Source organism: Protopterus annectens, chromosome 4.part0 (genome assembly GCF_019279795.1).
Source record: "Protopterus annectens isolate FY-2018-M chromosome 4.part0, PAN1.0, whole genome shotgun sequence".
Classification (NCBI taxonomy): domain Eukaryota; kingdom Metazoa; phylum Chordata; order Ceratodontiformes; family Protopteridae; genus Protopterus; species Protopterus annectens.
The window spans coordinates 1,802,995,727-1,803,017,832 of record NC_056733.1 but is presented as its reverse complement, the minus strand read 5'-3'; the positions used below and the strand labels follow the sequence as shown (position 1 = coordinate 1,803,017,832).

General features: G+C 36.3%; 1 protein-coding gene across 4 annotated transcripts in view; it reads left to right on the top strand.

Annotated features, from left to right (window-relative positions):
• Positions 1–22,106, top strand: part of GRIA1 (glutamate ionotropic receptor AMPA type subunit 1) — a 2,520,544-nt gene that overhangs the window by 748,346 nt on the left and 1,750,092 nt on the right. For all 4 annotated transcript variants that reach the window (XM_044069490.1, XM_044069489.1, XM_044069493.1 and 1 more), the window contains exon 4: positions 5,646–5,830. In XM_044069490.1, the coding sequence (XP_043925425.1) occupies positions 5,646–5,830 (185 nt within the window). The remainder of the gene's footprint in view (positions 1–5,645; positions 5,831–22,106) is intronic.

Sequence of the window (22,106 nt, the reverse complement as noted above, 5' to 3'; positions counted from 1 at the left end):
ACTATATTTTGTCAATGTTTTGTGGCATCCACACATCCTGCCTTTTATATATACTAATTGTGAGGTCACACAACCGTGAGGAAAGGGCATAAACCATTCCCTAGTATAACTCCAATTTTATCAGTATTTTGCGTTGATATTTTTCAGTTTAGATCTTTTTACTGTCAAACTTATGCTGTTTAGAACATTTTAGGCACTCCCATGTATACTTGTCTACAGCCACACACACACACACACACACACACATATATATATATATATATATATATATATATATATCTATATATGGGTCCTAGTTGTATAGTCGAAAGTACGGTTCATCGAACCATACTTTGTCGAACTTACTTTAGCGAAAGTGCATTTTGTCGAAAATGCACTTTCGCTAAAGAAAAAAAGAAAAAAACATGCAGTTTGCATGTAACGTTAGTTGTACATCACTGTATACTGTTGATGTACAGCTAAGGTAACTCTTGTTAAGATCGTTGTAGAGTGGGGATAAAGGAATATTCCCTTTTCCCCACTGTAGTGCAATCTCGGAGTGAGAATATTAAAGTAGGGGTGTGTGGGTGGCTGAGCCCCCCACATGGGGGGGGGTGCATGGATGCTTGCCCCCCTGCATAATACTGTGTAATGTGTTATTTTTTTTTATTTACTTTTTATTTTTTTGTTCCGCAAAAGTGCATTTTCGATAGAATGCACTTTCGGGGAAGTGAGTTTGAACCGTATTTTCGATAAAGCAACGTAGACCCATATATATATATATATATATATATATATATATATATATATATATATACATGTATGTACAGAGAGAGAGGGAGATGTGTGTGTGTGTTTGTGTATATTTATATATATATATAATCAAACTCTGTATCCTTTTTTCAAATTCTCAGCAATTCAAGCAAGTCTGTTCTGACCAATCTAAAAGTAGTCATTGTAGGGAACATCAAACTAAACTTCTTGGGACTACACATAAATGATATCACTGAAGTCCACTACATTCCAGTTGATCAGTTTTCAAAAATTATCAAGCAATCCCCTTGAAGGCACAATTTCAAGTGTTTTAACCTCTAAACAGACTCATGTTGGCACTCCTCATAGCACTTCTGGCATGAAGATAACAGTCCTATAGGCTGTCTGTCCCCAAGAATGCATCCATATCTGAGTCCATTCTGTGCTAAAAAGGAATCCACATAGCAGTTGACTTCTTCACTAAATTTTCAAATGCATCATCTCTATCACCTGAGTCATGCTGCCACTCTGTTGCATTTTCCCCATCTGAATACCTGACAACCACATTATGTAGGAAAGCATGCTGGAAGAATACATTACTTAGTTTTGACAGTTTGCATCCAAGATTTGTCTTTATGAATATAGTAAAAGGACAAACATTAAGAACTTCCAGATTGGTCACAGACGACAAAAACCTTAATACTGAATTGGAAACGCTAACTAATAATTTTAAACAGCGTGGATACACAAATGGTTAATAAGTGATATTGTTTGTGATATCAAGCAGATGAGGAAAACCAAAAGGCAGAGTATAGTTCAATAACAAAAACATAAACTTGGTTGAAGTTAGCAATGAATGCAAGGAGTTGAACGTGAGAGTTCCAATTAAGTTTAGTAGCGATATAAAAGGAATCTGCAATATTGTAAGAAATAATTGGAAGGTATTGGTTAATAATGCTGAATTTAGTCCAATAGTGAGCGATTTTCCTAAATTCTCATATAAAAGGAATAAGAAATTGAAACAACCCTTGCATAAAACCACTATTAGTTCTATGAGCAAATTGCCTTTCAGTGAAAGAATAGGAACGTATTGCTGCCGATGTTGCAAGGCTTGCAAAGAGATTTCCAAAAGTAATGTTTTTATACTTCCAATTATAGGAATGAAGTATCAACCCAAACTTTATGCTGAATGTTCTTCTTGCAATGTTATTTACCTTGCTAAATGCAGATCCTGTACCTCGTTCTGCATAGGCAAAACAAATAGGAGACTAAAGGACCACATTTCACAACATCTAAGTGACATTAGACTTGGCAAAAATAAGAGTGCTTTATTGCAGCATAAGTTAAATCAAGCTGAGCATAACTTTATTTTTATGGTGTTACAGCTGTGTGAGCCAAGTAAAAGAGGGAGAGATTTATGTAATCGAACAGAGGTGTCAGAGGCACGCTGGATAGCAACCTTGCAAGCAGATAAGCCTCTGGGTTTGAATGGTTTTCTTCCTTTAAAACCCATTCTGAGGGAGTGCAAGCTCAAACATTGAGTTGGACAGTTGATCTTGAAGGAAGGGCACCAGTATAAATGAAGAGAAAGGAGGTGTGGTGCAGATATGAGACTGTGATTGGCTAAAGGGACTTTTAAAGAAGTTAATTATATTCTGTTCATTGATCTGATGAAGGAATTATCCAAAAGTGCTTATCTTTTATTTATTTTATAATTAAATTTGTGGTTTTAGCTGTCTTGGTCCTCACCCGCGGTGGTGGTGCTGCGGCAGCATTGTCGCCTCACAGTAAGACGCTGTCCGGTTCGATTCTCAGCTAGAGTGTCTTCTGTGTGGAGACATGCGTGAATGGGCATTCCTTCGTTGCAGGTTGTGTGTCAGGGCTGGTAACTCGGCATGTAAAAATCAGCTACCAATCATTAGCAGACCGGAGTTCTGCTGTGGCGACCCCTAACCGAGAAAAGCAGAAAGACACAACAGCTGTCTTGGTCCTCGTTGTTTTTTTTGCTGTTTGCAAATTGCAATAGGGATAACAAGTTGATAGTTACAAAGCATCTCATCCAAAGGAAGACATACTCAGGACTGCACCACTACTCACCCCTTAAAGTACACCACAGTATCAGCAATCCATCTACATGCTGTGAGAGTACAATCCACAGCCTTCTGCATTAAAAGCAAGTATGTTACCTGTTGTGCTACTAACACTGCTTTTCAATTCTATACCACAATAGTGATACCATTTGCAAAACAAAGTAGTTGTGTATTGTAAACAGATTTAGCATGAGCAACAGTAAAATTCTGCCGTTGAAGCTAACAGTTTCTTACAAATGCACTTGAAACTCAATTCCGTGAAAATGCACCTAAAACTCAATTCCTTGAAAAATGCAGCTTGGTAGTTGGGGTAGAGGATTCAGGCTCCCGTTTCCTGTAACTAAGATACAGAGTTTGAGCCTGAGCAAATTATTAACCACTTGCCATCCCTAACTAGGGCATACCTCTTTAACCTCTTTGTGCAAGAAATCTGGACAAAGTCTAATATAATGAGGGACAAATGCCCAAAATAGGGACATATTTTAAATATTGCTTTTATAAACTTAGAAAATAGATAGACTAACAGGTGTTATGTTAGCATGCATTTTCTGAAGGATGTGAAGTCTGAAACTCAAATGTATGTCATTATTTAGTGGCTTTGATCTTCACTGATTTGCCAGAAAACCATGCATTTTATAAAGAATAGTCCAAAAATAAGAGGCAAAAATCTGAACATTCTGAAAAAATCTGGACAGATAAGAGGTATGAACTAAGGCATTTCACACAGGCACGCACACACACACACACACACACACACACACACACACACACACACACACACACACACACACACACACACACACACACACACACCCACCTCTTTCTGCCCATGGTCTGCAGTCTAAGCATTATCTTGTATTCAAATCGACATATGCGGAAGATGAAGACATAAACAAACAACAGATCACACAGATGCAGAAGACAAAGATGTAAGCAGGTCACACAGACACAACAGGTGTGTGTGACCAGAAGCAAAGGGCATTCTTAAAAAAAGAACACACTTAAAAAATATGATTTTTTTTTTTAAATTAAAAAATGAATCCCCTGGCCAGTGGGCCCTAGATGACTACCTTGGCTGCCTAGTGCTGGATCCCACTTTGATCAGAGGTGCCTGTTACTGAGTTTTGCAATATGAAGTTACTCTCCTGTAAACCAAATAGAATGACAACTGCAGATTTTCTCAAGTGATTTTTCCACTCTATTAAATAATGCAAGGTGTTTGTACTTTTTTCTAATGCATTATTGTAGGGCATTGACTTAAAATCTTTCATGACATGCACATAATCTGGTTTATACTTAACTGTTGCTGATCACTTAAATTGAATAGTTAAATCAATACTGGTCCCACTTCTTCGCTCCCAGTGATGATGTTTTCAGCATCCTTTAACTTCCTGTATAAACTTTGTATACGTTTTTTTATAACCATGAAGATTACATCTTATATTTGTTGATCATTAAAATGACAATTACAGTAGTTTCCCTTTCTTCTTAATTCTTTTGTATGAAGTTTCTGCTTCCTGAAGAAAGGATTTTCCTACTTGACTTACAACACCTGCTTGTAACTGTTTTCGATATTAAACATGACTTCTGCAAGGAATTATCTAAGACCCTAATATGTTATGAGATGGCAAAAACCACACAAATGCATTTATAATGGGTTTTTTTGTTCCTCCACTGCTATATGCTGTCTGTCATGTCCTAGAAACCAGCTTCAAGCTCCATAGCCAAATCCTTTGTAGTTCTGTGTCAGCTTACACTTTGAGTGCAGCCTATTATACAAAGGAAATAATTGCTGAACCCACAGGAGTAGGTGCAGAGCAGGCCATGGCACACTAGTACAATGTCATGTCCGTTGCCATGTGGGACATGCCCAGTCTAAGGTCCCACGCCAATGTGTCAATACTAACATCAGCATCTAATTTTTTTTCTGCTGGGCACATATTCCCTAAGTCTTTTTACTGCAAGATAGAGCAAATGATGTGCCCCATGGACATGATTCCCCCCTCCCCAGGACAGGTAAATCAGCAAAATGCAACTTATTCTTTCCCCCATTTTGATCCCCTTGGTAACAGGACTGTTAATCAGTACCTGGATTGTTGTCAAGACTTCCGATCTCTGCACCTCTATGGTAACTGTTTTATTTTTGTGAAACAATGAGTGAAGGTGTAGGACATAGGTGACAGTGGGCCAGTCTTCTTGCAGACACGCATGCATTCCCTTGAAGCTGAATAAGTAACTAGGAGGCCTACTTTTAACAAATAATGCAATACAAGATGACTTTGATTAGTCAGTAGTCCACTTCATATTGAAGTACGTATTTTGTTTAGTGCTGTAGTTTTTTGTTACATGTTGGCATTCTAACAATGTAAGCATATGATGGCTAAACTTAAACCTCTTTTGGGATTGCAACAAGTAGAGGCAATTATCTAGTTGCCATTATATTGCCATACAAGTTTTATTACAGTTAAATTGTTTTTTTCTATTCTGTATTCCAAATGAGCAAGCCTCTGAGTCACTGTTTTGTTGAGCTCATTGTGTGCAGATAATGATGTTGAGGCTTCTGAAATGACCCAGAGTACATGTGTATAATGTAACATATGACATGCCAGAATTGCTAAGTTCTTATGAAGTATATGAAGTATTACATGTTAACATGCCTGTTCAGTTTTCCTTTGCATGCAAAGGACTGTGGCTGTGCTATTCTGAACTCATGCTATTAGTAACTTTTCTGATAAGCTTTCTTGTTCACAGCCAGAAAAAAGTATAAATCTGCATTTTAATGTTACTAAAACTTAATGTTTATCCCTCTGCTTATATTGACAGGACTGACAGTTCTACAGAGAGTGCTGGACGCTGCTGCTGAAAAGAACTGGCAGGTGACAGCTGTGAACATCCAGACCACAACAGAAGAAGGCTATCGAATGTTGTTTCAGGATCTGAACAAGAGGAAGGAAAGACAAGTTATCATTGACTGTGAATCAGATAGACTGAACACCATTCTAAATCAGGTAAGCTAATGCTAGGAAGATAATAATTTGCAGGTTTATTTTCTTCCCACTTGTTCACGTTGGGTAACTTGAGGTATAATAAACATATTTATTACAGCAGACCGAATTTTACTGAAATATGTAATTGACATTAAAGTTTGTGTGCATATTCTCTGTGTATTGTGTGCATCAAAGGTCAGAAAAGCAGAGGTGTACAATGGTCATAATTATGGGTCAGTGAATCGGGCATGAACTCATTTTATGTATATTATTTCTGGAAAAGGTATACTTATTGTGTTTTGTTCTGACTAGCTACTTGGATGTGATAGGGTGGGAGGCTGCCTAGTCTGTGCACCATGCATGAAATGTCTCTGTTGTTGTGTTGGTGATGTGCCATTATCTCAGACTCTAAGGATGACCTCCAGCAGTGCATCTGAATGCTTTAATGTCACTCTTGTGGTTGATGATCCACATGTACGGCCTCTGCTTTTAACAGTGAGGAGAGCAGAACAGAGCTGCTGTTGCCTCTGTTGTTGTATATGTTGTTCTTAGTTCACCAACTGATCTTCGTTTAATTCCTCTGCAGGAGATTTAATAAAAGAATGGAAGGTATTCAGGAAAAGTAGGGAAACATGTTATAAGCATACTTGATATACTGCCAGTCAGTAATCACCTGATTTTGGTATGTATATATGTGTGAGTATGGTTCTGTCTGAAGTTGGACATAACGCGTGACTAACTTTCACTCATTTGGTGTTTCATGATTGAGTTGTATGTCCGCAGGCATACATGTTGCCATTTACTTGACTTCTGTAGTTCATCTCTTTGTAGACTGATATTTATATGCTCACTTACTATTGAGTAATGGCTAGTCTGACAATAGAGTACTTTGGAGAAAAAATGCGTCAGGTATTACTTTTGCTGTCAGTTTTTGCTGTTTCTCTGATGTGCACTGATAAGATGGTGAGAATAATGTTTGGGAGCTGTAGATGGCTGCCCACCTCTTAAGAGATGAAGAACATTCTTACAATAAGATGGTAATGTTTTTCACACACTAACTTGTAAGTTGAGTAAATTGATTACTTGCATTCTGAGAACTGAAGCTGTAAGCTCTTGTGACCCAGCAACAGTGATGCAAGCTTTTAAGTAGAGAGCATATTTTGTTACATAGCGGAGAAACAAATATAAAGTTACGGTCAGAACTTTATAATTAATTCATTAAGTGTTTTGAGAGACGAATGCAAAGACATACACCTCAAAAATGCAAATAACTTCAAAACAAAACAAGGTGAAGCCATACTGTGACATTCATTTCAAAAACACATAATAACCTTGTCTGCAATCACAGATTACTGGCTCAAAAATATTTGCAATACTTGGAACTTGTACTTAAGCTGTTAAAGATATAAGAAGGTACAGCTCTGGTTTGAGCGGCATCCCTTTCTGTGACAGTGTCATGTATTTTACAGCATTTCACACAAATATAATGTCTGATATTGTTCCTGTATGCCTGTTCCTCATGCATATTGTACTCTATAGTGTGATATAGTTCTTTACGTTATTAGATGAGTTCTGCCACAGTTCTGTGTAGCATCATGATGTGACTGTTACAGCTTTAAAAGCTGCCAGCTTGATATCTAAGGCACTTGTTTGTTAGCATAATGGAACTGGTACAGCTTCAAAAGCTACAATTCGCTTTACGTCAGAACCTAATAATAGCAATTTATTACACAGTTTCTAACATCACAGAAGAGCATGAGAGCATTGACAAATGTGTGTGTATACATATATGCAAAGATTGTATATGTTCTTTTGTGACTTGTAATTAAAATAAAATTCCATCAGATATAAATGTATTGGGATAACTGCACCAGTTTATCATTAGTGCTAGCACATCTTTTGCTTTGACCTTAAAGTTGTTCACATTATTTTTTGTTTAAATTAGGGAAAATGTTTTAATATCCCTGCCCATTTACAGAAAAAGAATGCTTGATGAGTGCATATATAACAAATGCCTTTCATTGAATGCTGGGCGATGCTTTTCTCATTGTATCCTCCTGTCACTTTCTTTTTCAAATGTATTTATATTTGCATGCTAAGAGTTATGAAGACATTAGCTATGTTGTTTCCTGTTGTACAATATCAGTATAATTCATATAAACTTATTTTACCGTGATGTAAAGGCATATGCAATGGAAATGGCATAGTGCAGCGTTATCTTGTTTTCTTTTTTAAGTTATTTGCATTTGTTTTGTTAAAAATGAAAATAAATACGTTCTTGCATTCTTTTCCAAAATGCTTGTACATGAAAAGGTCTGTGGTATAAGAAAGCATATTTTAGATTCTTATATGCTGAATGGACATGGTTTTCATAGTATGTGTTACTTTGTAGTTGTAGAATAGCATGGAAGTCCTGCTATAGATATAAATAAGTGGGTTTTTAAAACCTGATCATGGTGTTAGAGTTTAGATATGTGTCTTACGACCCCAACAGCAGTCATACATCTGTTACTGTTGTTGCTGTGAGATATTTCATGTTTACTATTATTAAGGGATGTCGAAGGAGGTCTGTGGAGAAAAGCTCCAATGTATTGCAAAAGCATTTTAACACAAAAATTTTACAACCTTCATAAATAATACAGTAAAAATATAATAAAATGTACAGTTTAAACAATTACACCAAATTAAACATAATGTAAAAACATTGGTTAAGAATAGATATGGCATATATGAGAATTATTTAATATTTAGATGAATTTTCTCCTATTTAGGGAAATTAAAGTTAAGTCAGTATAATACAGATAGTAATTGTGATACGAAGTGAGAGAAAAAAACAGGGTTAATGCATTTTTAGACTGAATGAGGGAAGAGACATTGATTTAAGTAATGAAATGAGAGAAGAAGGGTGGTATTAAAGAGGTGTAAGGTGAGAATAGGTACTTGTTCATATTTAGGGAAATAGTATATCCTGGGGATGAGCAAGAACAGGTTGATGCAGGTGAGGAGGGAGGTGTACCATGCCTTAGCAACATGGTACGAGTCCAGAACATGCCCAGCAGATCTGATAGATTTGTAGGCAGAAAGGAGATTTTGATGATTGGCTCATGATGACTGAGTTGGGGCATAACTGGGTGGAATGCTATTTAGTGCTGGACAAGCAGATTGATGCTGCATAATTTTGTAGTGTTGAGAAGCTGTGTATATGTTATTTTAACTAATTTAGGCTTTTAGTGCTATAGAGTAGTGGGTTCTGAAAGGGGTATTCACTATTAATTTAGACACTTTGTAGTAGCATTGTTTAAGCTTTGCCTTGTGTCTTAGTTGGAAGTTAGTAAAGATTAGAGCACCATAAAGTAGTGACAGTAGGAGGTAAGTTGTGAGAAGTGTTATTTCACTTTCATTGTTGTTTGAGTAGTTTTATATAGATGTTGACACAAGTTTGAAGGTGAAAGTGGATGTGGTAACGTGGCTACTCTGCAGTGTTGGGATTAGATATCTTGGAATCCCTGGTCAGGCACTCTATACTATCTATGCATGTATATATATTGCAAATAGAGATTAGCGTTAAATTTTGTCTGGGATGTAAGACTTCTTCAATGGGTGACCAGAATTTTTTAGAGCAGTGGTTACTATCGTTCTGAAAGTTGTTATAATATAATTTTTGTCTTCATTTATTTGCTGCTTAGTACAATTGTAAAGCAGTCTGACATGTTCAAGATATTGTGGTGTTTTATATTTTTACTATTCTTTCCACACCTTTTCTCGGATCTATTTTTAAATAGTAAATTTCAAAATCCTGAATGACAGAATATCGAGAACAAAGTTTAATTTCCTGAAAGTTTAAAACATTGAGTACCAGAATGCAGAAATGTTACTAAGAGTTATTCAGTATGTTGGTAAATTGTTCACTATCTCTTTAAGGTTTAGTAGTGTGTAACAAAAAAAACAGTATGGCAGCCATTAAGTTCCTCGGCTGAGTATAGAGTTATAAAAGGTTTGAGAAAGAAATACTAGTAGTTGTAATTCAATGGTAAGTTTACTCTTTGTAATGGACTGTTTAACTGAAAATATATTTTTGTCCTAAGTGCAAACGTGAAGGAATATTTACAGACAGTACAGCCCAGAATGGTATATTTACCATGTTCTTTCATGTAGTGCGATCTCAGAGTTGGTATATACAATTAGCAAGGCTTGGGGGGGTTCAGGGGGGCTTGCCCCCCCCCCCCTTAAATGCATAAAATTAAATAGTGCAGTGTTTTAAATTGTTGGTGTATTTTGTTTCGGTGAAGGGCAGAAATGTTAGGTTTGCTTTTTGTTTTTCAATATTTTAAGTGTTGGTGTTTTAAACTTTCAGGAAAGTAAGCTTTTGACAGTCTGGTCTCGATATTCTGTCATTCAGGATTTTGGAAATTCGCAATTTAAAAGCAGATCCCTTTTTTCTATCAAGGATAGCCAAATTACATAATTTGTTTTAATTTCTTCCTTCTAGGGGTGCAAGGCTAATGAGTGTGTTTATTAAAGTTATAATGGATTCATTTATAGCATCATGTAAGGGGAAGATAGGGCTGTAATTAATATTACTGGGTTAAACTTGGGCAGGTTATGTGTTGTTTATAAATATGCTGTTTTAGTGAATGTGTGAGATGTCCAGTTAAACAGTTTCTGAGATAGTCACTGAGAGAGTCTGACATTATACCCGCAGTGGTAAATTTGCTATGGTGTGATAATAGGATCCAGACTGATAAGGATGACTTGCTGTAATGTGTGGGGCTATTAGTTATTTGTGTAAAACCATGCAAGTTAATGTTAGATGTGGGGGGGGGGGTTAAAGCCCAAGCAATTGATATTGATGTCACCTAGTAGTGTTTTCATGTGGAATTGTTATGGATATTAGATGTAGGATATCCTCCAGTGTAGCCGTATTGTTGCCATAAGGGATATAAAGAACAATAATACATATTTGTTTATCTTTACTTTCAAGAAAGTAGTAAGAAGATCTGCTGAATTGTATTTTTCTATTAGTACAAATGGTGCTTTTATTGCAAATTTTTGTTTTCTATACATTTACCTGTTATGATTTTTTTGTAAAGCGCCTGGCGTTGATTACATCAATAAAGTTTAAATTTCTGTTTAATAATAATATATGCTAGTGTGTCACATTGTCAAGTGTGTCTCAGTGGATGGTAATGTATTAAAGAAAGGTAAAAAAACTGAATCAAATCTGCGAAGAAAAACAAGAATATATGTTTGGCCTTTCTGCTTTCCTCCACATGATGGGTGGGACCTCAAGCTCCAGTCTAACTCTGTGATCACAGAAGAATATTTGTCCTGGTCCACTTCAATAAACACACACAACCAAATGACAGTTAATGACCTTTATTAAACTTCCTTAAACATGGCTGTTAACCAATAATTATAAATTTCAACCAAAACCATGACACAGGTGACAACATCCATGAAAGAAAGCATACAATAACCATAAGGGCACCGTAACCACTCACCCTTGATAAGCAGCGTCCCCCACTTGCTCACTTATCTTTGCACTAACAAGGCAGCGTTACCCTGCTCACCTTCAATTTATTGAATTACACCACCATCCAAATAAGCAGCTCAGCTTGGTTATTAACTTATCCAACAGAGCAACCGCTAACTTTCCTTCCCAACTTATTGAATTGCACATAGAACACCAGAGGGGGAACAGAAGAGGGAAAGCCTGCCCCTCTTCTTTGCCTTCCCAAACTGAAATAACCACAATCCCACTAATAAAAAGTGGGAGGGTGGGGGGGGGGTAGCACATTCACGCCAAAAATGTGACTCCTACCTCAGTTACACTTGACAAAACCCTCTCTAAGCCCCTCCCTACCCTTACCTCATTTCCTCTTAAACATCCCTTCATCCCATTTAACCCTATCTCCCCTTATACTCTTAATTCCTGTTAATCTATGTATCTAGCCCCACTTGAAGATGTCCCAGGACAAAATGGTCTGTTTCAAACATCATAAGTAAGTGGACATTCTCTAACCATACTGTTTCACAACATCACTCACCCATTCTACTGTTGTTCAACTAAAGCAACATCCTGCTACAGTCTCCAGAAGCAGAACCAAACCACAAAAGTCAAAACATACTACTATCTGACCATTAAAAGAGTGCAGCAACTAACATATTTTTGAAGATGCTGTAGTAGGAGACATCATTTGACATTGTGTAATGTATATATATGAATTCACTTTATAATCTTGAAATACTGAAATATTGAATTTCAGTGTTTCGAGACTATAAAGCCGAACTTCTGAAATAGCGAAACCCCATAACCGTGAATCCAGAAATGTTGAATTTGCAGTTTTGGTGGTATGCTATATGACGTGGGATGTACTGTGTGCCTGATTTACATTTGGGATGTGGATATGGCTGAAGATTAAGGTAAGTGAATATTTTTATGGGTTTTGGGTAGGAATTTGAGTGTATGTGAGTGTGTTCAGAAGTTTTAGGTGCTGGTTAGGGTAGATAGGTAGGTAAGAGTGACTGTGTAAGTGTTGAAAGTGGTGTTGTTTGTACATTTATGATGTGTGTGTGTGAGGGGACTGTAGAGTGTGTAGTGATGAGCTTACTGTCTTCTTCTGTTTAGTGCGACCTCGGCGTTAGTATATATATAAGTAGTGGGGGTGTGAGGGGGGACTTTCCCCCCTGCTTATATGTAGGGTAGGTTTATTTATTTGTATTGTTGTGTTTGTGTGTGTTTTGTTTGTTAGTTGTAATGTGGGGAGATCAGTGTCTGTGTTCTGTGGTGTATGGTGTGTTTATGTTCGCTGTTCTGAATGTCGTGGTTCTCGGGTTTCGGTGTTTTGGTTTTCCGGCTTTATAGTCTTGAGATACTGAAATTCAATATTTCAGTATTTTGGGATTATAAAGTGAATTCCTATATATATATATATATATATATATATATATATATATATATATATATATTTTTTTTTTTTTTTTTCCCCCACAGAAAAAATAGTCCCTATTAAACTAAGTAAAAAAAAAAAAGTAAAAAATGAACAGTATATATTTATCTTCAGGATAATATATCAAAGGATAATGACTGTGTTAAGATTTCTTCCATCAAATTCAGTTAAATGTCCATCTGTAGAATGATAAAATTAGAGCTGTAAAAAATGCAATATTGTAGAAATATGATATAGTTTGCAGACTGCATTTCCTGTAGTATTATGTCAATTAAATATTGTCAGGTTTTAACTGGATCCGTGATATAAATTTTATGACTCTCCTCACTCACGCATGCACCCCCCCGGCTTAAAAAACATCATGTTCAGAATCTGGTAATAAAAAAATAAATAGATGCAATTGTTTACTAAACAGCAGGAACCAGGAATGCCTTCTCACTTTTGTCCTATTCCTATATAACCCACACTTGGAAAAAATCCTAGAAAAATATCTACACTCAGTTGACACAGTACATCCACAAATATCATCTTCCTCCAAAAAGGCAGCATGGATTGTGGATGGGTTTGAAGTACCACGACACCCCTTTGATAGACTTCAGCAAACAGTCTGCATAAATTAGACAAAAGTATTCAGACTAATAGATCACCACTGGTACCAGACAAGCTAATAGAAAATAGTATAAGTGAATTCTTCCTACCCTAGCTTAACGACTTCCTTAACAAATGATCCATTGAGAACAGTTTAAATCTACTTCTCTAGTGAAGTCTTCCTACCCTAGCTTAACGACTTCCTTAACAAATGATCCATTGAGGACAGTTTGAGTCTACTTCTCTAATACAATATGACTTTTTAAAGGCATTCCTCAGAGATCAATTCTTATATCACTTTTATTCTCCATATTTATTGATAAACAACCCTGTGGTCTGCCATCTTTGCAGTCATATTGTATACAGATAACACTGCCATCATCAAATCCAGCTAGAATCAATCCACAATACAAACTCAACTCCCAAATCACCTAGATTCACTCAACCAATTGTTTCTATACAGAAGCTTTTTTAAAAGTAAACATTTGTTCTTCAGCACTCAACAAAGACTTGCAAAGGATATCAGTGTACTTCACATCACAAAGGTAAACAATTCCCCCCCAAAAACAACATCCCTATTCAATTAGGAATCTGAATTGACCCAACAGAACCACATAAAAAAAACACTCAAAACAATCAACTCACTACTTTTATGGGCCAGAAAACCTTCACCTATATGACAGTTTCAGCAGTAACAGCCGTAGGCAAACAAATTCTGCTTGTCCGGATAGAACATAGACTGCCGATCATTGCCATAGCAGTGAAGAAAAATACAAACATCCCACAAGTCACCTCAAATAAAATTTGCCACATCATCATAAACTCACCTCACTAAGAGTACCATTTCATGAGTATCAACAAAGCCAGATGGCTCTCTGTCAAGTGAAGATCAAACTTTCTGTTGACCTGAGTGCTCTACATAATCCTTACTCTTGACTCATTCTTACCTCTAGCACAAAACCTCCCTCCTAAATCCTCTTCATACAACCAAGGACATCTGTTATAATCTACTCCCAGTATGGTCACAACTGCAACTAATCTACACTGTGTACTAATCACTCTTTCCCCATACCACTTCCTTAACTTTGGGAATCACTACTAACCTTCCATTGGGACCTCTACTCATATGCAGAGTTTAAAACAAAACATAAGAAACACGTACGTACACAAGCTTCATGCCAGTGCTACCAATCCCACCCCTTTCCATACCAGTGTACCAGTCCCATAACATGCTAGTGCCACTAATTCCATCACCTGCCAGTGCCACCAGTCCCATTCATCACATGCATATGCCATCAGTCCCATCACCTGCCACTGCCACCAATCCCATCCCATCCCAAGCGAATGCCACCAGTCCCATCCAATCACCTCCCAGTGCCACCAATCCCATCCCACTCCATGCTAGTGCCACCAGTCCTATCACATCACATGCCAGTGACACCAGTTCCATCACATATCAATGCCGCCAATCCCACCCAACCCCATGCCAGTGCCAACAGTCCCATCACATGCCAGTGACATCAGTTCCATCACATACCAATGCCACCATTTCCATCCCATCCCATCCCAGTGCCATTAATAGCATCACATCACTTAAACCTCTCTGTTTCCCATTCTATTCATTCCTTCACCTGCAACCATTTGGGCAACTCTGCTGAACTCTAAACTCACCTCACAATCTCTCCTACCACCCTATCTCTTTTTGTTTCTAAACTGTCACGTGTAAAGTTTGTATACATCTGTATCACTTTAGCAGACTGTACATAGCTGTATTTTTCTAACACTGTGGTATACACAACAGAGATGTGCAAATAAATGGTCTACTCAGATCAGTGCACTACTTAAATAGATAAAAGTAAAAAAAAAAAAAAAAGTAAATAAAACATCATCACCATTGCCCCAGACCCTTAAAAATCACAGTTTCAATATGTGTATTTGTCATTAATGAAATATTGCACTACAGAACAGTAAGCATTATTAAAAGTTATAACTGCACAAATTTCACTATAGAATTTCATTGTCTTTGAATGTAATGGTCTCTGCACAATATTTTCTATCCACAAAGCTATGCACCAAGGAGGACAGCATATCTTAATATTAACAGTATCCATGAGCAAAATTCTATCAAGGCACTGTCTTGGTATTTGCTAGAGCACTGGTAGAATGTGCATTGTCATTTTCAACCTGGCCTAGCTATCATACCACATAAAACATTTGTAATAAGCAAATTATTTATGCAAAAACTTGTAGCATCCAATAATTTGTAAACTTGTAGTAGTATTTCATAATCTCATGTTTTAATAATGATACATAGTTATTTAATTTTATAAGTTCATGTAAAACTTTGCAATATTTTTTCTGTCCGCTAACAAGCTGGGTATATTCTGTATTGTTTTTTTGCATACTTTTGCATCATTCAGAACGCTATTGGCTGTACACAGTGAACTGTAGCCACTTAGCTGCTTCTTACGTGACTGAGACAGCTGCTTTACTTATGACTGCCAGAAAATTACTCATTTCATGTTATCTTCATTTTGGTGTCAGACTGAAGTTTGGCTACAGTTAGAAGCATCAGTAAGAGATCTAACTACTCGCCATCATATTTCATTAATTTTAGTTCTACAAAGTTAAAATGCAAATATTATGCAAAAATGTTAATATTTAAATCCTTGCTTTGACTGGATTTTATTTTTGTACCAAATGTGATGAATGCAGAAATGTGGTGAAGCAAAACATAATATTAACCCTAGAAGCTGCGTATATAATACGTGGATTCATTTTCTAGAAACTGTAACCCACTGTAAGTATTAAATAAGTAGACAGGACAGCGAGATGGATGCATGTCACTTTTTCACTGTCTGAAGACATAGCTCATATTGCATGTGATCTATATGGGATGCATAAACACGTTACTCTGGAATACACAACATCCATCTCTATTGTATTACTAAACATTTTAAAAAGTAATGCTTGCTAGACTATGTTTAGTTATGTAATGTTATATACACATAAATCCCAGAATGCTCCAAAATTACTTTTAAAATTAGATTCTAGCAACTTTTATTAAATCAGTCTTTGGGATCACTTATGCAATCTTAGCTCATTTTGAAGTCACTCCATCTGTTAGAAAGTTTAATAGCCACCCAGTGATGTGAACACTGGGTATAGATGATGGTTCCTATTGATGTGACACCCTGTACAAAATGGAAAGAAGAAGATTGATGCAATCCCAAAATTGTATCTAAAACTTTTGGTGCTTCCCATGGTCAGCACACTCATATGCAGTGAGTTGTTTTTGTAAATAAGGAGTAGTCTCTCCTTCATACACAGAGCCATATCATGGTCAAATGAGGCCTTATGCAGGGCAATGGACTGCCTTCCCCTCTCTACGCAGCCATATCAATTTCCCATTGTTTGGCTTTCTCTGCCCAATTACTCTGAAACAATGTTCAAACCTATCACAGCACATGCTATTTCTTTATTTTCTTTTTCCTTTCACTTCTGCAATGATCACAGAGATATTGGTTGAATTTAAAAGAGTTATTTCAAAAATTACAGCAGATGCACTAGCATTTATTTGTAAACAAAACAGTCTCACACTAAACAACTCCTCCCTGGAAGCTCACTTTTATTGAAAATTTCTGGTAATTCTTAAACTACAAGACATATGCTGGGACTCATAGTCAAACAGCATGTAGTGAATCACCAGTTAGAATATAGAAGGAATTCAAAAGGCAAATGGGCAATGCTTTTGTTAATAGCATGAGACAGCCAACTATAAGCAAGTGTCCCTTTTCCAAGCAGAATAGAAATACTGCCTGGTGAAGTGATCAGAGATGCACATTGGACAAACGAAGAGTGAAGGAATCAAACTCTGTACTACAGAAGCAGCTCATAGCATTATTAACAGAGAGTGTTGTAACCCAACACAATGTATTTCACACCAGTATGTTTCCCAACAAATAAGGTTAATTAAAAATGTATTCACCATTAAAATATTCACATTATCCAGTTTATTCAAAGAGAATTAATAAACATATTGTCAACAGTCAACAAACCAAGGATTGTACATAACTAAACAGGACTTAGATTAATCCTCAATGATTTATTGACAAGGTCCTCTCTTGTATGGTATCTACTTCTCTGAAGTACAGGCTAACACAGAAGGTCTTTGGCTAAGTTCGCAGATGACTGCAAACTAGGAGCCATAATCAAAACTCCTAATGATGTGGACATCCTGCAAAAGGGACTCACTGAGACAGATGCCTGGTGTCAAAGCCATGTCCTCAAGCTCAATGTCAAAAAGTGCATTGTCATCTCCTTTGGTAAAAACTCTGTACCCATGAGCTACTACAGAGGTTGTAGTCTACTGAACACCGAAAGTGTGATAAGAGACCTTGGGACACAGGTGGACAGTAGTCTCTCCTTTGATAATCACATCGCCACAGTAGTCAGGAAATCCTTCTAAGTGGCACACCTCATCACAAAAGGTTTCTCATCCAGGAATTTATTTTTTATTTATTTAACATTTGTTAACCGGGAAAGTCCGACTTGGAACAAAGCCAATTTTCAGTGGAGGTCCGGGGAGAAAGGCTGCACATGCATGGAAAAAAGAGGTTATTCTTCCCTTCTACTTGTCACTCTTTAGACCCATTATAGAGTACAACGCCCCTTTTGGTATGTACCTCACAAGACATCTACAACTGGAAAGGCCGCAGAAATACCTCACAAAGATGATTACCAGCCTCAAACAGATGCCCTACACTGACCGTCTCAAAAAACTCCAGCTTCACTCCATCACATATCCCCTACTCAGAGGTGATCTCTGCAAACCCAGAGCTGTTGGACATGCTCCACTTAAAGAAAATGCAATCCATCCGAGCTACACACACTAGGGACCTAAACCTGGTCACCACAATAAACAGAACATGCTGGAGGGATAGATTCCTGTCTCAGAGACTCCCCATACTCTGGAACAAACTACCTACCTATATCAAACAAAGCTCATTAGCACCCTTCAAGAAAAATCTTGATAATAGGATGGGAAATAGGAAATTCACCCCGGGGATCACTTCTATGGCTCTGCTCAACAGTGGCACAAGGAAATACTTTTCTTGGATGGCAAAAGCCAGGGTACCTTTTTGGCTAGGCTTATATAGGCCCTAGGGCCAATAGCCTAGTACCTACTTATGAACCTAAGTAGTAATTCCGAAGTGATTTACCTTACCTGAAATTTTTGCATGCATATATAATCCATCCCAGTCATTAAATTTTGTGTGTCTGAAATCCAAATCCGCAAAAGGGATATGCAGCAGGCATCCCAGTGATAACCTGGAAAACACTTCTCAATGATTGCCCATGAAGAAATTATTCTCTCTCTCTCTCTCTCTATATATATATATATATATATATATATATATATATATATATATATAAACCAACTACCAGGCTGAAGAATGTGAACTGCAAACCAGAAAAGCTTTATTCTCAAAAACAGCAAGCAACGCTTTCAGGCCTAGCCCTTCCTTAGTGCAATAAAAACAGTCACATAATTTTTTAATAATGTATTTAAATAAACTATTACTGATGATGATGATGATTGAAACAGTCACACAATGTTTTTAATAATGTCTATTTAAATGAACTATTACTAATGACTGTTTGAACTGCACTGGGGAAGGGCTACACCTGAAAGCTTTGCTTGCTGTTTTCATTTATAAAGTTTTTGTGTTTTTTTTGCAGTTAACACTCTTCAGCCTGGTAGTACGGCTGGTTCACTGCTGTTTTATCTTTCTTGGTTTATTTATATATAGATATATAAATCTGTTCTGCATATCTTCTATGCCCTGCACTTTGTTGCCACTACTGCAATACAGTAAAAGTTTAAAGTCCTTCCCTCTCTGCTGCAGTACTAGTGCACTGTCTAATGGAAAAAGTACCCGATTTCTTCAAATCTTCCACACAGCAGTTGACATGTTCTTCTGCAAGTCAAAATCTCTCTTTCTTCTGGGCTGTTGATGATGCAAGATGCTGAAAGATATAACTAAAGCAAATGTCTCCTGACTGTACCTCTCAGATGGAAGATGTAGCATATTTTAATGGAGATTTTTTTTCTTTTTTTGTTTATTTTGTAAAGCCAGGCTGGGCCAGCCTGCCAGCTCTAGGTCCTGAGGTTGCCTTGTGCTTGATCTGGCTGTGCTGGTACATTTTGCTGAGAATATTCTGGATACAGTTTTCATTCAAAGTTGTCTTATGCTTTGGCTACACAGTTTCTGTCCTGCTAACTATTTTTATTGTGTTACATCTGCAATTCACTTGTCATATATTTTAACAGATTGCATTAAAATTGAAAAATCATGTAATAATATTGAAGTAAATTCAATTATCTTCAATAAAAATATAAAATATTTAATCTGTGCTTAACTATTAGCTTTCCTTTGTGATGATGATACAGGATTGTAGATTTTAAGCTGTTTATAGTACAACTTTGTTTTTTCTTGCTTTCAGCATAACTCAGAGGATGTAACATTTTCAGTACTTTCCCTTGTACATAATTAGTCGGATTCTTAACCTTTCTGTCATAATATGCTCATTGCCTTTCCTGATCTTTCCACCAAAACTCTTTCATACTTAGCATTGCTTCACATTGTATTAAAGCTTAATAAACTAATGACTTAGTTTTATGTTTAAAGGGTTCTTTCCATCAGTAACTGTTAAGTTAGTAACCCATTTAGTCAAAAAGAAGTTCTGCAATATTCCAAAAAGTATAAGTGGCATTCTTTCTTTGTACAAGTAAAATATTTTCTCATTAAAAATTTTCATTTTGAATAATCTCTTCTTTTCTTACAAATTTGACTTTGGGGTATGTCAGAGTAAGATCAATGTGAACATTTTTCTTTTTTTTTTTTTTTGAAAACTTATGGAATTCATGGATTATGAACTGTTTACCCTTATTGTCTTAAACAGCATTATGACATAAGCTCTCACCTTAATCATCCCATGATAATTTAAATAGTAATTTACCCAAACAGACTGTATGAGTACATTGAGAAGAAACATATACATTGCTGGTTTTCTACCTTGACTTTCTCAAATTTTGTATGATATAATTTCCTTTTTTATACTGTTGACATGAAATATTTACCTAGTACTTGTTAACAATTATTACTGTCTGTTGAGCCATACTTGACTAAATCAAGATACTTCATGATCTTTCTTTACCGTTCACTATTCTAAGATGTAATATATGGGTTCTTTCTACAGTTTTGTATTGCAGATTATGTAGCATGATTATTTTGTTTGTTTGATTTGAACAACAGACCTTGCATATAGGTAATATCTATATTTATGTCTGTATCTTCATCTATCTATCTGTAGTATATCTGTTTTGGAACTGGTTCCATCTACTTTCCTTTTGGAGTGTTTATGCAACAGACAGTTCTGTCTCTGATTAATAAATAATGCAGCTCTTCAAACCTGTGTTCTTTAGCAGTATGTCATATCTCATTTTCCCATGTATCTCTTCTTTCTTGTGTCCCATAATTGTAGTAATAAATAAATAAATATAAAGCATTTTTAGGTCTACAATGCTATTTCAACTTCCTTTTTTGACTGCTGAATCTGTTTTTTTCTCCCTTAATAATATTAGACAAGTAAATACATTTATTTCATTGTCTTAGACTCTGTGAAGAGATATTGCTATACTTGTATTTTTTTTTACTTTTTTGATATGCTAAATGCAGCTCAATAAAAATCATGTCTTTGCATCCATTACTTCTTTTCTGCCAGATAAACCTGGAGAATTATTGAAGCTTATGAGTTAATAGTGAAATAGCTGCAATGAAAATGTTGCTCTTTCAGTGTGTAATAATATGTCTTATTTTTCAAAGGTGTACCTTGCTCTTCTTATGTTAGGTTCCACCAGCTTCTAACTGCACCCCATCATATTTCTCAAACTATTAGAGCAAGAAATCTGGTGAAAGCCGTAAATAATGAGGGCAAAAAGGCCCCCAAATAGGGAACATTTTTAAATATTGCTCTTATTGACTTAGAGTTGATAGAATAACAGGTTTTGTGTTAGTCTGGATTTTCTGAAGTGTGTGAAATCTGAAACTCAAATGTCTGCCATTATATTTTGACTTCTACCCTTAATGACTTGGCAATGTTTTGTCAGAAAGTCAGTTTTACGAAAAATGGACCAAAAATATAAAACAAAAATCTGGACATTCTGCAAAAATCTGTACAGTTGAGAGGTATGCATCCCATCAACTTTAATTTGTAATTTGTGAAAAAAAAAAAACTCTTCTCTCAATCTGTAACAAACTGCTACATTTGTAGCAAGAGATTGCTGTACTTTATGCCACACAATGAATGGTGCAGATCTTCAGTTCAGACAGGAATGCAAAAGCATTGCCAACATTAATTTCTGAATGTACACATGAATGGAGACCATTAACGATCTGTATTATAAGTCAGCCCCGGCGATAAGAAAGACTATAGGAAGGCAGTGCTGCTGACTTATAATAAAGATGCTCAGGGGAGAAAAGAAATTGTTGATAGAAATTGACACTGAATGACAAACAGTTTCACATATTAGGCAAAGACCACAGTTCATATACAAAAGGGATCTTTTTTCAGAAACATATTAGCAAGGATAGGGAGGCTAGAGATTAACAATAGAGGAAAATATAGGACATACAGATATGGCGCTTTAAGCAATGTTTATACATCAAAGATATGGGGTAATAAAAAGTACCACT